Source organism: Megascapheus bottae, chromosome 9 (assembly GCF_031878675.1).
Source record: "Megascapheus bottae isolate mThoBot1 chromosome 9, mThoBot2.hap1, whole genome shotgun sequence".
Classification (NCBI taxonomy): domain Eukaryota; kingdom Metazoa; phylum Chordata; class Mammalia; order Rodentia; family Geomyidae; genus Megascapheus; species Megascapheus bottae.
In genome coordinates, this window is record NC_143517.1 from 3,223,488 (window position 1) to 3,239,380 (window position 15,893).

The 15,893-nt window shown below is 37.4% G+C and overlaps 1 protein-coding gene across 1 annotated transcript in view; it reads left to right on the plus strand.

Annotated features, from left to right (window-relative positions):
• Sntg1 (syntrophin gamma 1) overlaps positions 1-15,893 on the plus strand; it is a 774,750-nt gene that overhangs the window by 455,612 nt on the left and 303,245 nt on the right. Inside the window, exon 4 of the mRNA XM_090338807.1 lies at positions 10,014-10,148. Within this exon, the coding sequence (XP_090194933.1) occupies positions 10,014-10,148 (135 nt within the window). The remainder of the gene's footprint in view (positions 1-10,013; positions 10,149-15,893) is intronic.

The following is a 15,893-nucleotide window of genomic DNA, read 5'->3' on the forward strand; positions in this document are numbered from 1 at the left end:
AAAGTCCTTTCATGTGCAACACTGAACATTTTAAGATGTGTCACTTTTTCAAATTTTTAAACTACCATATATCAAACATTTTAATATTGAATTTAATATTGAATTATCATATCAGAAGTTTTGTATGCTACTTTAAGCTTATATTTTAATTGCGGTAAATCTATTTTAATTGTTTTATCATAATTTTGTAGGAAGTCTTTGATTTCCATCAAAATATTATCTTCTTTTTCATAATGGTGCATTCATAGAACTGAGTAGAAATTTATGTGAATAAGACACCTGGGACCCATGTGAGTTTACTAGGTAATGATAGATATTAGCCAAATAATATCATAACAACTGAGCTGGGTAAGATGCCATCATATTTGTAGGCCTTTATTTATTTATCTATCTATCTATCTATCTATCTATCTATCTATCTATCTATCTATCTATTTTGCCAGTCCTGGGCTTGGGCTCAGGGCCTGAGCACTGTCTTTGGGTTTTCTCAAGGCTAGAGCTCTACCACTTGAATCACAACACCACTTCCGGCTTTTTCTATATATGTGATACCAAGGAATCGAACGTGGGTTTTCGAGCATGCTAGGCAAGCACTCTACCACTAGGCCAAACTCTGGGCCCCTCTAGGCTTATTTTTAAACAAAACTGTTTTAAGGTTTGAGCTTTTCCACTTACAGTTTTACTTATTTTACAATGGTAATGCCACTGTGACCATATAACTCCTGCTTCTGTCATACTCAGTCTTCATTTCTTCAATGAACCCATTGAAAATCAGTCCCACTTTAGATTCTGTGCCTCATAAGAAATAGAGCTATACTAGACAAGACAATATTCTTATATCTTCCACACATGGTTGGACTGACAGAATCCTAAAGTATTTTAAATATTTCCAAACACCTCTGAAGATAGACCTGACTCAGAGTTTGCTGAAAATTTATAATCTTATGATTTTAAGGGAATGGAAATAATAAAAGGAATTTACTATAGCCATCACTTTGCTTTAGAGGGAATGGAGAAATTTTATTAATGCCAAGAGCAATTTAATTAATCAAAAATATATAGCTATAATTTGTGACTTAGGACTCCTGGCAACAACTTGAAATATCCTTCAAAGTTACTGCATTGCATATAGAATTATGTAGAGTCAAAGATGTGTTAAATAAAGCTCATTTTCCCTTAACTCTTAATAGAGAATAAAGATGAAATTTGTTATCAAGACTGGTAAGGTGCAAGGTGTTCAACTCTGTATTTAAAAAAATCAGAGGAAGAAAAACCAGATAATTTCCATTCAAAATTATATTAATTTTCTAATATAAAGTCTATAAATGTTACTTTTGTTTTTACTTAATTATTGCTCTTGCAGTCAGAAACAGAAATGTTGAACTAAAAGTCAAGAGAGAAAATGGAACAAATATAAAATTTATAACTTGGAGGAACCCCCAGATGTATTTATGATTATTTCTGTTTAAAAATTGCCATCTATCTCTCTGCTCTGGTAGCTCATCCCTACAATCCTAACTACTCAGAAGACAGATATGAGGATTGAGGTTTCTATTCAGCCTGGACAGAAAAGTTCATGAAACCCTTCTCTCCAATTAATCAACAAAACTCTGGATGTGAAGGTATACTCAAATGGTTGAGGGCTAACCTCAAATGAAAAAGCTAAGCAATAGCACCCAAGCATTCAGTTCAAGGTACATAGTACCATCACAAGAAACAGTACCATCCAAATAAATCATAAATCAGTATGTTTTCTTTAGTTAAGCTTTTCCTATTTAATTTTCAAATATATATTCCTTAACATATGATCCATATTTCTATATTGACTATAAGCATTTATATTCTGAAATATGCATTTGTTTTTTTCTTTTTTTCTTTCCTTTTTTTTGTCCAGTTCTGGGCCTTGAACTCAGGGCTTGGACACTTTTTGCTTGAGGTTAGCCCTCTGCCATTTGAACCACAGCACCACTTCTGGCCTTTTCTGTGTATGTGATATCAAAGAATCAAACCCAGGACTCGGTGCATGCTAAGCAAGCATTCTAAAACCAATTCACAGTCCAGACCCTGCATTTCTTTTCATATAAGGCTGGGCTAGGATGAGTGAGTCATACCTGTAATCCCAGCTTCATGGAGGCAGAAACTAGGTGGATCATGCTTTGATACTAGCTCAGGTGATATCCATATCAGTCAATAAGCTGAGTGTGGGGGTATACATCTATAGTTCTAGGCATACGGGAGTTACAGTCTAGTCCAGTCTAGGAGAATATCAGTCTACTCCAGACCCAACACAAAATCAAAATATACAATATGAAAAATAACTAAGGTATAAACAGGGACATGGCTTAGGTTGTGGTGTACCCTCAATTTAAACCTCAATATTGCTAAAAAATAAAAATAAAACAGTTTTGCAGGATATAAGGGCATTTCCATGAAATTATATCATTGAAGGCTAGGTAACTATGTTGCTTTGCATAAATATAATATGAAGTTCACGTAACATCAAAATCACTTAACATATTTTCAAAATTTATACACATGGTACCACAATATACAACTGTATTCCACAATTTGATAATTTAAATGTATATGTGATTTAGTTTATTCTAAATATACTGAAACATAATCTATAACAATGATCCAACTTAAAGTTCAACTTTTGCCATTGATTTCTTAAGTATTAGTCTATTAAAAATGTCAGCATACAGATTGTTAGAGGAAACATACAAAAATTGGTGATATGCAGAAGCATGAGATCCAGACACTGAATATGATCCTTAAATAAAAGGGCATAGTTGGAGTTTAAAACTCTAGCCCATGAAGATGAAAAAAATGAGATATGGGTGATTTCAAAATCCAGAACATTATTTTTAGTGTGATAGATGGTCCTCATGATGACAAATACCTGGGATAAGTCTCCTAAAAGATTTGGATACAATGTTGGAATTTTAGTCTTTTTTGGGTTAAAGAATTTTCAAAACGATGATTGAAGACGACTCTTTTTTCTCTTTTGTGGTATCTGCTCAAGTAGATGTAAGTACTTTGTTCATGTCTCTCATTGGCTGGGCAGAAGCCTAAAACAAAAACATCAGAGGGACCCTGGTCCTAGGTGTCTTCTTAGACTGTCACACCACAATAGCTGGGGCTCAAAAACCTCCGCAAGTATTGAAAGAAACCTGCAATAAATGAACTAACTAGTTGTGACTTTATAGATCAATAATCTTCAATAATTATGACAGTCCTAACCTAGTTATTGAAATCTTCTGCCAGTTAACAGTGTAGAAATGGAAGCTAAAAATGTGATGTAGAACCGATTGTTACTGAAGGGAATACAGATGATGCCGCCAATACACAAGACAGATGTATGTCAGGGATGAATATTTATTTAATGAAAGCTCTGAGTCAGAAAAGGCAGAACTTGTGTTTGGATAAAGTAGTATCAGCAGACTCTAGACACACATAAATACAAACAACGACATCTACTGAGACTTGAAAAAATTTATTCATCTAAGAAAATGACTGATTGGAAATAAAGCATGAAAGAGAGGAAAATGATAAAAATACAGTTTGAAGGGCCAGGAGGGTGGCCTAGTGGTAGTGTTTCCCTAGCATGCAGGAAGCCCTGGATTGGATTTCTCAGTGCCACATACACAGAAAAAGCTGAAAGTGGTGCTGTGGCTCAAGTGGTAGAACCTTAGCTTTGAAAAAGCCCAGAGACTATGCCCAGCCCCTGAGTTTAAGTCCCAGGACTAGCAAAAAAATACAGCTTGAAGCACGTGTCTGAAATAACATTTGGTGCACTACTACTATAGTTACAATGTTCTGTAGAATAAAATACTCAAGACCTCTATAGAATAAAATACTCAAGACCTCAGAGTCATAAAACATATATATAGGGAAATATCAAAAAATATCTGTTGTGTATGTGTTGTAGTCTCTTTGGTTTCTCATACCTGGTATGATTCACTTGAAAATATAGACTTTTAAGGTGTCATAAAATCAAATTATATATATATATATATATATCTATATTTAAAGAATAGGATACAATTTTAAAAGACTAAGTTGTTTTCTTTTTTTAACCAGAGTGTGAACTCAGGGCCTCTCACTTATTCAGATTGCTTTCTTACTGGTGCTCTATTATTTGAGGCACTTCTCCCGCTGAGCCCTTTGTTGATGAATTGGAAATTGAGTAGACTTTTCTGTCCATGCTATATTTCATCAGGTTCCTCTAGATCTCAGATTCCTGGGTAGGATCACAAGCATAAAAGCATTATCTATCAGTACCTGGAAATACTTTAACATACAAATAGTAGGTGATAGTTATACATAAGTCTTTAAAATTAGGGTTATGTATAGAGGGGGTACAGTAATAATCATAAAGTAGTGAGTACATTATCTCTTCAATATTGTTATCCTTCCCATGTTTTTCTCCCAATTTCCCTCCCCTTACCCCCTCTCAAGTTGTAAAGTTTATTTCCAACATATTGTCTTGTGAACATCACTGTTACACTCATTCATCTAAATTTTTGAAGTCTAAATCAGCTTCAAAGTTGAAGCTAGTTCTTTAAATAGCTTAAATGTGAGGTGTGTTTCTATAACAAGTAATAAAAGCTTTGCAATTTCGTAGGCATGTTTTGTTCATTTACAGAAAACAAAGTCAATGCTTACTTTAGAAAGTATTACCTTTTAATACTTAAATTCCTTTCACCAAATTGTTTCCAGTGTGGAATTTAATAAATTCAAATGTTATGTTTGGTTTATCTAGGATAGAAAGCCAACATTAGACTTAGTGCCATTATTATGAGTCAATTCTTAAAATATTTTCTTTTCTTTCTTTCTTTTTTATTTATTTTTGTCAGTATTGGGGCAAAAACTCAGTGCTTGAGCACTGTCCTTGGGCTTTCTCAAGGCTAAAGCTCTACCACTTGAGCACATTTCCAGCTTTTTCTTTGCATGTGGTATACCAAGGAATCAAACCCCAATCTTCGTGCATGTTAGGCAAGCACTCTACAACTAGGCCAAATTCTTTTCCCCTAAAATATTGTTCTATGCTTATTTTTCACAATGACAATATTGCTACTTATGTACACTATGTACGCTTATGAATACATACCTATTCATGTATATGTGTATATGCAATATATGGATGGCAACAAAATTCAGAAACAAGTAGTTGTTGGTTTATAGTATCACACAAAGGAAGGTGAAGCTGAACGATGGTGGTTCATATCTGTAGTCATAGTTTCTGTGGAGACTGAGAATTGAAGATTACATTCAAAGCCAGATCTGACAGAAAAATTCATGAGACCACATCCAGTGGAAATGTGAGTAACATGATAGAGTGCTAACCTTGAGCAAAAACACCAAACGTGGGGACAAGGTCCTGAGTTCAAGCCCCATTACACGAACACACAGACTATGTAAGATGAATATGTCTTTAATTTTATATGAAAACCAGAGGACAAAAATTAAGATGATTTTTTCATTTTGAAATAATTTTAGCCAAGTTCTGTAAAGACAACACCCTTGCTGTTTTAGGTTGCCAGAACCAAAAGCTGCTGTCACAGACTTGCCTGCCATCAGTACCCCAAAAACAATCTTGAAGGAGGGTCATCAGACTTCTCCCTGTACCTGGCGAGGCCCCTATCAATGCAGCTGCAGGGAAAAGGAAGATTGGTCCTTTGCTCATATCTGCCCTCTGGTGGTAGTAGATTTGATACAAGCTGCGTAATAATTAAAGGTGTCTTCTGCCTCAGAATTATTCCTACTGGTGAAGAAACTCATAATGGCTACAAAGACACCCGTGTGGGTGTCATTCATTGTATACCAGGCAGTTAGCGTAGGCCTCCCTAAATATCTCTTCATGAGGGAAGAACCCAGGCAAGCAGTAAAGAGACCAAAACTCAATGTTCAGAGCCTGGCTTTAGTTTTACCTGTCACTTCTCAATCTATCTCTTTGCATCCCACCTGTAAATACATTTCAGTGTACTGTTAGGAAATAACGTGAAGTAGCATTTCTTGGCACCCACTGCATTCTGTGTAGGTGGTTATTAAGGCACAAATTAGGATGTTCTTCCTCCTGATCTGTTGTTGGCTTCCTCTATTGTCCTATCTCTGAGGGGGATTTTTATGCAGATGTTTCCCTGACTTCGGCACTCCTGCTCAAAGCCCACATTTCTTTTAATAATTAGATATGGCTTTTCCCATTTCCTCCTGACCTCTAGTCTTCTAGAAGAAACACATTTATAAGACATATATATATATATATATATATATATATGCATTGCTCCATCCCGGGCACTTTGCTAGGCCATTATATGACCTGTAATCTCCTGCCAGCTCACACCAGTGCCTGAAATCCTTTTTCATAGCCTCTCCTGAACCACACAGAAGCACACTCAACAGGATGCCTTTTCCTGCTTTTTTACTTCTAATATCACAACATGAGTTACCTATTTATTTTTTCCTCTTGAATAAAATGCCATCTATCACCAGCTGCCTGTAGTTCATGTCTGTAATCCTACTCAGGAGGCTGTGATCTGAGGACCCTTGTTTGAAGCCACTCTACCAAGAAAGTCCAGGAAGATCTTATCACCAACTAACCCGCAAATGAGCCAGATGTGATGTTTAACTGTAGTTGAAGTGGTAGAATGCCAGCCTTGAGCTTAAGCCTCAGTACCTAGCACATGTACACACACACACACACACACACACACACACACACACACACACACACTCACACAGTATTAGTTGTTTTATCTGATCATTGCTTTCTCCATTTTCAAGACAAACAGCATATATTTTCTATCTGTAGAGTCTCCTGAAACACACCAAGGGATGTTAATTGCCCTCTACATGATGCTCTCTTATCGATATTATACTTCATCCTATTTATATGTCTTGCTTTAATAAGTAGAAATGCTATGAAAGTAGGGACATTTGTCAATATAGTATCTGAGATACAATAGCATAACATGATATTTGCAAAATTAATATAGGGAGATTATTAAATCTATTTTTATGCCCCCTGGCTACATTTTCATAGTAGAATATCTCTTTGTGTCAACCTGTTTCCATCTCTCTTTGACCTATTTTCTGCTCGTCTGTCTATTACTATCATCTATCTGATTAATCTCTATATATCTCTCATCTGAGAAGGAAGAACCACTGAACTCAGGTTCACAATTTACTTAGGAAAGTAATTAAAAATTTTACCGTGGCCATACCCTAGCCTTCTTGTTTTAATTTTGCTTTTGAAATAGACTCAGAATATTTTTACTTCCATCTCCCTAGTAGATTCAGGTACAGATATAATCCACCATATTTGGCAGTGAATATTTATTGCTGTATTTATGTGACTTGTGTGTGTGTGTGTGTGTGTGTGTGTGTGTGTGTGTGTGTGTGTTTGGGTGATTCTAACAAAAACTTGCCTCATTTTGAGCTTTTCTACCACACAGAAGTGAGATCAAAGTCTGTGTTTTGTTTTCTAGACACTATCAAGCAATTTAGGGTATTTGCCACACTTCTAAGTCAGAGCTCACTTTGGCCAAATTAGAAATGAGAAATGCTGCTAGCTAGTTTTGAGTTTCCCCCAAATTCCCAAGACAATATTTTATCTCTTTGATGTGTAATAGTAATGCATTTCTGAGCTCTGGGGGAAAGGCTCTGTCTCATCCTAAAATTAAAAGAACATTATTTGTGATTAGTGGCTTTCCTCACACATCTGGGGAAAAAGTTGTCCCAGTGTGTACAATAATACACTGAAAATCATTGAATGTGCTCAATTACAATCACTTGGCTTTGATGTGTTATTTTATATCATCACTCTTCCTTGTGTCCCTCAGGAATGGATGCTATCTCTTGCCCTGGGCCAAGATCATCTGGCAAGCATGAGAGACTACTCCATGTGAAAATTCAGAAAAATCATACTTTATATCAAGGAACCTATCATACGCTCATGTTTAAAAAACAGGCTGTCCTCTCAATGTAACCATTTGAATTCACCATAGCATAGATTAATCTTTGGGCTTGACTGAACACCTGCTGTGTGTCTCAGGCTGCCTGAGGCAGGAAAAGACAAACTTAGAGCAGTTTTCATTTGTTCACAAAATGACTCGGTCTTAAAAATGAACTACAACTCATACCCAGTTGTGAATAGTGGAGGACAAAATGGTATGTATCAGTCAGAAAAAGTGATCTTTGGACATAATCTCTATAATCCTATCAACATTATGGAAAAGTTTTCTAAAGAGAAAAATTCCTGCCTGCCACAGTGGCTCAGGGCTATAATCCTAGCTATTCAGAGGCAATAGATGCACCGTTATGATTTGAGATGAGTCTCAGGAAAAAGGAAATTGGGAGACTACATCCCAAAGTGTGGCTGGGCACATTGTGGATTGCCTCTTATCCCAGCTATAAAAGGAAGCTGAGTGGCTATCCCCAATGATGCACCCCTGTCACCTGTCATCCCCGGTGACAAGGCAAAACACAAGGAAGAGGATCACTGCCCAGTACAATCCAAATTTAATATAAGATCTGACTTTAAAATAACCAATGAAAAAGGTGGTTAGGGATATGGCTCAAGTGGTTGACGAAGTACTGATTCCAAATTCTGTTACCACCACCAAAATTCTAAAAGTAAAGGAAGGAAAGAAAGCAAAAGAGGGGAGAGAGTGGGGAGAGTGAGAGAAACTCTACAGTCCTCCAATAAAGTTTTATTCCAAACATAATTTGAATACTATTCATATTTTATATTTTTCTTAATATTGTGCCCCTTAAATACTAGATACATATGTATCCCCATGTATTTCTTCAGTCATTAAAGTACAGCTCTATTAAAAAAAAACAAATCATCATTTGTTGACTCCACTAGATTGGAGTAAGAGCAAGACATTATATTGGATGTCAAATTTTGTCTTGTATCTGTGATCAGTGGACATATTAAAAGTATTCTTGACTTGTTTATATGGGGCAAATGTACAATGCCAGCTATATGGAAAGCAGAGTTAGGAGGATTATATAGCTTGAGTCTAACCCCAGTAAAAATGTGAGCCTCCATGCAAAAAATAATTTAAAATGTATAATAGGCTGGAGCTAAAATTCAATTGGTAGAAAACTTGCCTTGCAATTGACAGATTCTGAGTTCAAAGCCAGTATTGCAAACCAAACAAATCACACTCCTTAGGGAGAAGATACTTAACCCATGTGAATATGTTAATACCACAGTGTTTTGCAATCTGTTTACATAGTCTCCAAAAATGTGTGAAGCCAAAGCTTTGACTTAGTAATCAAATATTTTAGATCTTTAATTAGACTCTTGAACAACTTGGCTAACAGATAATTCATTTCTGTTCTGGCCTCCTTTCCTCATAATTACATTGTGTGTGTGTGTGTGTGTGTGTGTGTGTGTGTGTGTGTGTGTGTGTGTGTGTGTGTTTTGCTGACAACCACGAATGGCACAGTTGTGGACCCAAGAATAAATTTAACCAAGGAAGGTCTTCAGTCTTAAACTTATTGTAGAAACACCAAGTGGATTGGTACTGGGTACTCAGGTGACAAGTTCTGGGGTAATGAAGCTGGTGTGGGAGGAGGTTTGCTTTTTCGTCTATTTGTAGTGATGAACATGTCCTAAAATTGAATATAGTAATATGCAATTTTAAATGCACTTTAAATTCTTAGGTTTTAAAGGGTTGAATTATATGATATAAATTATGTCCATATACTTTAAAGCTACTATTTCCTACAATGCCACACATTATTTTTGATGTATGTCAGACAGAGCAAGACAGTGTAATTTTCTTACATTGTCTCTATTATCTGAATGTGCGCTTTGCTCCAACTATATCTCTTTTATCTCCACTCCTATATAAAATGTTATTTCCAACTCTCCCTCTTTTTTGATCTCCAGCTCTAAATTTGTATTTATCATGCTTGACTGTAAGTAGGTTCTAAAATTCTAACATATGGACTAAGCATATTTTTTCTTTCTCTCTCTTGGCTTTGTGTTATTAAAGACAAAGACGGGGGTTTGTTTGCTGCAGGATGGTAATCAGGAACCGTTCAAAGTCCGGCTGCACCTAGCCAGAGACCTTCTGATTCTGCAGGAGCAGGATGTGATATGCGTGTCTGGTGAGCCTTTCTATTCTGGTGTAAGTAGCTCTTCCTTCTGTTGACACTTTACTTTGTTTCTTTTTTCTTTCCTGATGTTAATAACAATACTTATTCTAAGCCAGGCTCTGGTGGTTTTTATCTATAGTACTAGCTACTCAGGAGGCTGAGATCTGAGAATCATAGTTCAAACAATCCTAATCTGGGAAGTCCATGAGACCCTTATCTCCAATTAATCAGGAAGCAGCAGAAAGCTGAGTTGTGGCTCCAGTGGTAGAACATTATCAGCTTTGAGTAGAAAAAGCCTCCGGACAGAGCCCAGACTTAAAGCCTCAGTATCAGTGTACACATGCTTTCTCTCTCTCTCTCCCCCCCCCTCTCTCTCTCTCTCTCTCTCTCTCTCTCTCTCTCTCTCTCTCTCTCTCTCTCTCTCTCTCTCTCTCTCACACACACACACACACACACACACACACACAAATGCTTATTTCCAGAAAACTCAAAAGATATTTTCACTATTATTACATTGATAAATTAGCTGGGTCTCTTTTTGAGGATGTTACTAGTATATAGAACAAACTTTAGAGCCTATGGTACATTCATGTCTTTTGAGTTGTCTCTGTCTAGGGAAAGGAGTGTTTTATGATCATGATGCATCCTGACTTTTTACATGACACCAATAGGAACAGTCCATGGTAGGATACCTAACTCTGGTCCTATCTTGCATCTATTAGAATTTGAATTATTAAAAGAAATGATAAGACAGAATCCATGCTCCATTGTGATAAAGGTAGTTGGCTTTTGGTCCTAGATGCTAAACTCAGATGATGCTTTTGCCTGAGATTTCCTTTATGGGATGACAGATTGGTCTTTATGTGTTTAGCAATGCTTTAGCTCTGTAAGTGACATGTCTTGCTGCTGTTAATCCAGTTTAGCAGCACGAATCATCTTCCAAAAGTGACTGGTGTGTCTACCAGCACCAAAGCACAACAATGGATGAAAGTCCATAAAGAATAGACATGATTTGGTAAGAAAATGTGGCACAACTCAAGGAAAGTTCTAGAGTACCATTCATATTGTTGTACCATTAAAAAGACCACTGTAACTGAATAGACATATGTGATCTCAGGAGAGAATGGCAAGAAGTATCCAACTTTCAGCTCCCTGGCTTCCCCAGACAACTACAACTATTTAGCATGAAGATTTAATTTACACCTTCCTAACACACTTCCCTGGGAGAGTTTTGCTGGTGTTGAATAATGCTGAACTAGTGTTTTCACGTCACTTCTTACTAACACCCTATGGGAGTCACACAAGATTCTAAATAAATAGGCCTTTGCTGACAAAAGGTAATGGACATTTTGCAGACTGTTAACTATTCTGTTGTCACAGACCATTTAAATCATCTGAATCATGGCCTTAAATGTCAGGGCTGATTAAACTGTTCCCATGGGGTTTCCTTTCTTCCCCTTGCTTAATAACACATAGATGTTCCATTTCTTCTTTTTCTGTTTCTTTTTATTTTTTTCTTTTCAGGAAAGAGGTATGAGTCAGAAAATCCACTGGAATTAATACATTATTTTTAAAATTGCATTTAATTTTACTGTAAAGGGAATGTATCGAGTACATAAGTAAGATGAGTATATTTCTTGTTGAACAGTGTTACTCTCTCCCTCATTTTCTCCCATTCCTCCTCCCGACTCCCTTCTCCAAGTTCATTTCCCACACAGTATCTTGTTAGATGTTGCATTAGTTCACCCTTTGTCCTTATCTCACCATTTTTTATTCACCTTCCCTTTCTCCAACTGGATAAATGCATATAGAAGACAGCGTAACAAAATCAAAAACAGTAACAACAGGGATTAAATAAAGGAAAAATAACATAAGAAAAAAGGAATAACATCACACGATACATTACAGAAATTAAAACCTCATATGTTATTCCATTTGTTGGAGTTCATTTCAGTTAGCATTATTTTATATGGTCATATGTATTGGGCTATTGTGATCCTATGCTAGGGCTATCTTAGACAGATACTAAATTACATTGAGATGCCCTCTCACTCCAGTTAGAAGGGCCATTATCAAGAAAACAAATAATAACAGATGCTAGTGGTGCTGTGGCCCAAAGAGTACCCTACTACACTGTTGGTGGAATATAAACTGTTCAACCACCCTGGAATGCAGTACGGCAGTTCTTCAGACAACTAAACATAGAGATTCCCTATGACCCAGGAATCCCACTCCGTGGCATTTATCTAAGCAATCACAAACAAGGCCACATTGAAGCCACCAGAAAAACTATGTTCAATGCAGCATTATTTACCATAGCTACCAACCAGATATCTATCAAAAGATGAATAGATCAATAATATATGATACACACACACACACAATGGAATTCTATATTTTCATCAGAAAGAATGACAATGCCCCATTCTCAAAGAAATGGAAAGAAATTGGAAAGAAATCTTATTAAGTGGTTAGACACACTCAAGGAAATGTAGGCTCCATTCAGGATTTAATAATAACGTTTTTTTCAGTTTTTTGGTTAACATAGATAGTATAGAGAGATCCTCTCTCTCTCTCTCTCTCTCTCTCTCTCTCTCTCTCAAAAAATATTGTGATTGTGTGTGTAAATAAAGCGCTTAGAATATTCAAAGGAGTTCAATGTTATGGGTAAACTTGGCAAGGCAATGTCAAAAGAGGCAAAAGTATTTGGCAAAGAGCACCAGGTGCTTGTAATAGCACTGTCAGTAAACTAGAAATCATCTTTGAAAGATGATGTGTATGCAAGGAATTATTACCACTAACTGTAGGACTCACTGAACATTCTCTCTCTACTTGGCAACATGCTTCTGGGCATCATGTCCCTTCTTGGACACCACAGCTTACACAACATGTCAGGAATGGACACAGATGACATAATAACTGTAAAGGAAGAGGTTGTCATCCATTCCTTCAGACAGGGAAAAATGCTAAGAATCCCACAAAAAGAGGAACAAACACACTTAGAAAGGTTGCTGGAAATAAAGACAATGCTCCAAGTTAAATATATTCCCCAGAAAAACTACATACCATGAAAAAATGTCACCAAATAAGCAATTTTACCAGGTGCTGGTGGCTTATGTCTGTAATCTTAGTGCAAATTTGAGAATCTTGGTTCAGAGCCAGATGGGTTCAACAAATAACTGATATTCTTATTTCTAAGGAACCACTAAAAAGCCAGAACTGGAGGCATGGTAATGAACACTCACCCCTGTAGTCCAGTCTATTTAGTATGCATCAAGTTCCAAGCCATACAGAACCCCCCCCCCCCACACACACACACAATGCTGCCACAAACATGAGGCAATATTTTATTCTCACTGGTCAATTCATTTATATTCAAAAGTGAAATTGCTACATGATTCAATATTTTTATTAGTTAACTGAAGGACTGTTTTGTACTTCCTGGTACTTGTAGCAATGTATATTTCAACAAACAGTATGCAGTATTTTGATTTCTTCCCATTCCATGGAAAGCTTCTCTTGTTTTTTTATGGTTTGGAAACTAGCTATTCAAATGAGATTAAAGATAAATCTACCTACAATTTCCTGTGTGTGAAATTCTTGTGCAGTTCCATGTCCAGTTGATTTTTTTCTGCCAGCCCCAAGCTTGAATTAAGGGCCCTGCACTTTTATGGGCTTTCCTCAAGGCTAGCACTCTGCCACTTGAGCCACAGCACTACTTCTGGCTTTTCTAGTATGTGGTACCCAGGAATCAAACCCCGGTCTTCATACATACTAGGCAAGCACTCTTATACTAAGCCAAATTCCCGGCCCCTCCAGATCCAGTATTTTTATGACACCATTTTAATCATGGCACCTATGTCAAATATTATTTATTATTTATACTAAAGCTAGTACATTAGTCTATATATTTGATCTGAGATCAGTAATACATTATTTTTAATGTAAATTTATAGAAAACTTTGAAATCAAGAAGTATGTGGCATCTACTTTTGCTCCTTTCTCAAAAATGTCTCGGATCATTGGATCTCCTGAGATTCCATGTGAATAATACATTATATTTTTAGGTTGAGTGAATGCAGTGTATTTTTGTGAAAATATAACCATGTAGCTTGAGGGTATGGGGGTTGTGAAAAGATGGGGAAAATGATGGAAATGGTGAAAAAATCAAATTTTGATGAATTAAAAGCCCTGTGTGCAACTACTTAAAGATAACTTTAAAAAATAAGCAAAATATACACAGTAGCTCTTTTTAAAAATAGATTTTCCTACTAGTACAAAGAATGTCATTGTAGTTTTGACAAGGACTTATTCTTTCACTCTTCTGATTCATGATCACAGACTGTAATCTCATTCATTTATGGATGTTTTAATCTCAGCAGTGTTTCAATGTTTTGATGTGCATATCTTTGGTTGAATTAATTGCTTAGTACATTCTTCTTTTTGTGATATTGCTAAGAAAATGTGTTCTTAATATCCTCTGTGATTGTTCATTAATAGAAATCTAAATGAATTTTCCATGTAGACTTTGTATATGGCTATTTTGATAGCAATGATTACATTGTTATAATAGATTTGTGAAATATTTAATGTTTACAAATAATAGGGTCATCAGTAAACAGAGTGAATTCTATATTTTTATTCTCATTTTTGACTTTTCATTTTTTTATCCAATTATTCTTACTAGGAGTTCAAATAGTACATTTAAAAAATGTGATTAAAAAAAAAAACAGGCATCCTTTTCTTGTTCCTGACTTTCCTGACTTTAAAAGGGAAACCCTCTGGGGGCAGGTCGGAAGATGGTGCTGAGACAATAGGGACCCAGCCTAGCTCTCTCCCACAAAAGAGAGATTCAGGGAATCCCACGAGCCAACTACCTTAAGAAATTCACAACAGCAAATTCAAGAAGCAATGGAGAAGTACACAAACCAGAAAAGAAACCCAGATAAAGCTTATATCCAAAGTTCTTAAATGTGAGGACCCCTCCCCCACCACTCTCCGCCTGCTCCAAGCCTCAAAGTGGTGGCAGAGGGCGCTGGGCCCGGGAAGACCAGAACTCTAGCAACACCAGCAAGTGGCAGAATCCAGACACAGACCGGGCAAGGGCAGCACAGATGCGGCAGAGACCAGAGGGGAAGCAAATGACAGTCCAACACCACAAAGCAGCTCACATCTAACCCCATCAGTAAGTAATCCAGTGAGTTCCCCCAAACCCATTGGGAAAGCAGAGCTAGTAGCGAGCTACAGAGCATAACCCAGATCCCCCCACCTGGCCCAAAAATGACTGGCAAGTGCAGAGGGGCAAGATTCAGAATCCTATCCCTTCCTCCAATAGCCCCCTCCCCCAGGCCATTGACTGGAGACTGACAGGAGGGCAGATGCTAAGACTCAGCACCCCACCAGAGGGGCCAGAGGTGTCCCTGCTCCCACCAGCCCAATAGCACCCTCTCCCAGGCCACTGAAACTGGAGACTGAGGGGGGCTGAGACCCTGCCTTCCAACAGCAGGTAGGGGTGTGCGGGAGTCTGGGAGCCAGCATATGACTAACCCAAACATCTTGCTGGGAGTCCCCAAGGGAGGCCCATGGAGTCACAGACAAGCTCTCTGTCAAAGTGGCTGAAACACAGCAGGGATCTGAAGGGCAGACCAGCAGGGGCTAAGCTCCACCCCTGAGAGCCAGAAAGGCATGGCTTCTCCCTCGAAGCCCCCATCCTTGTCTGGGCCCTGCCCCTATGAACAGGGCAGGAAAACTAGCTATCCGCGGGGCTAGCTGAGGCT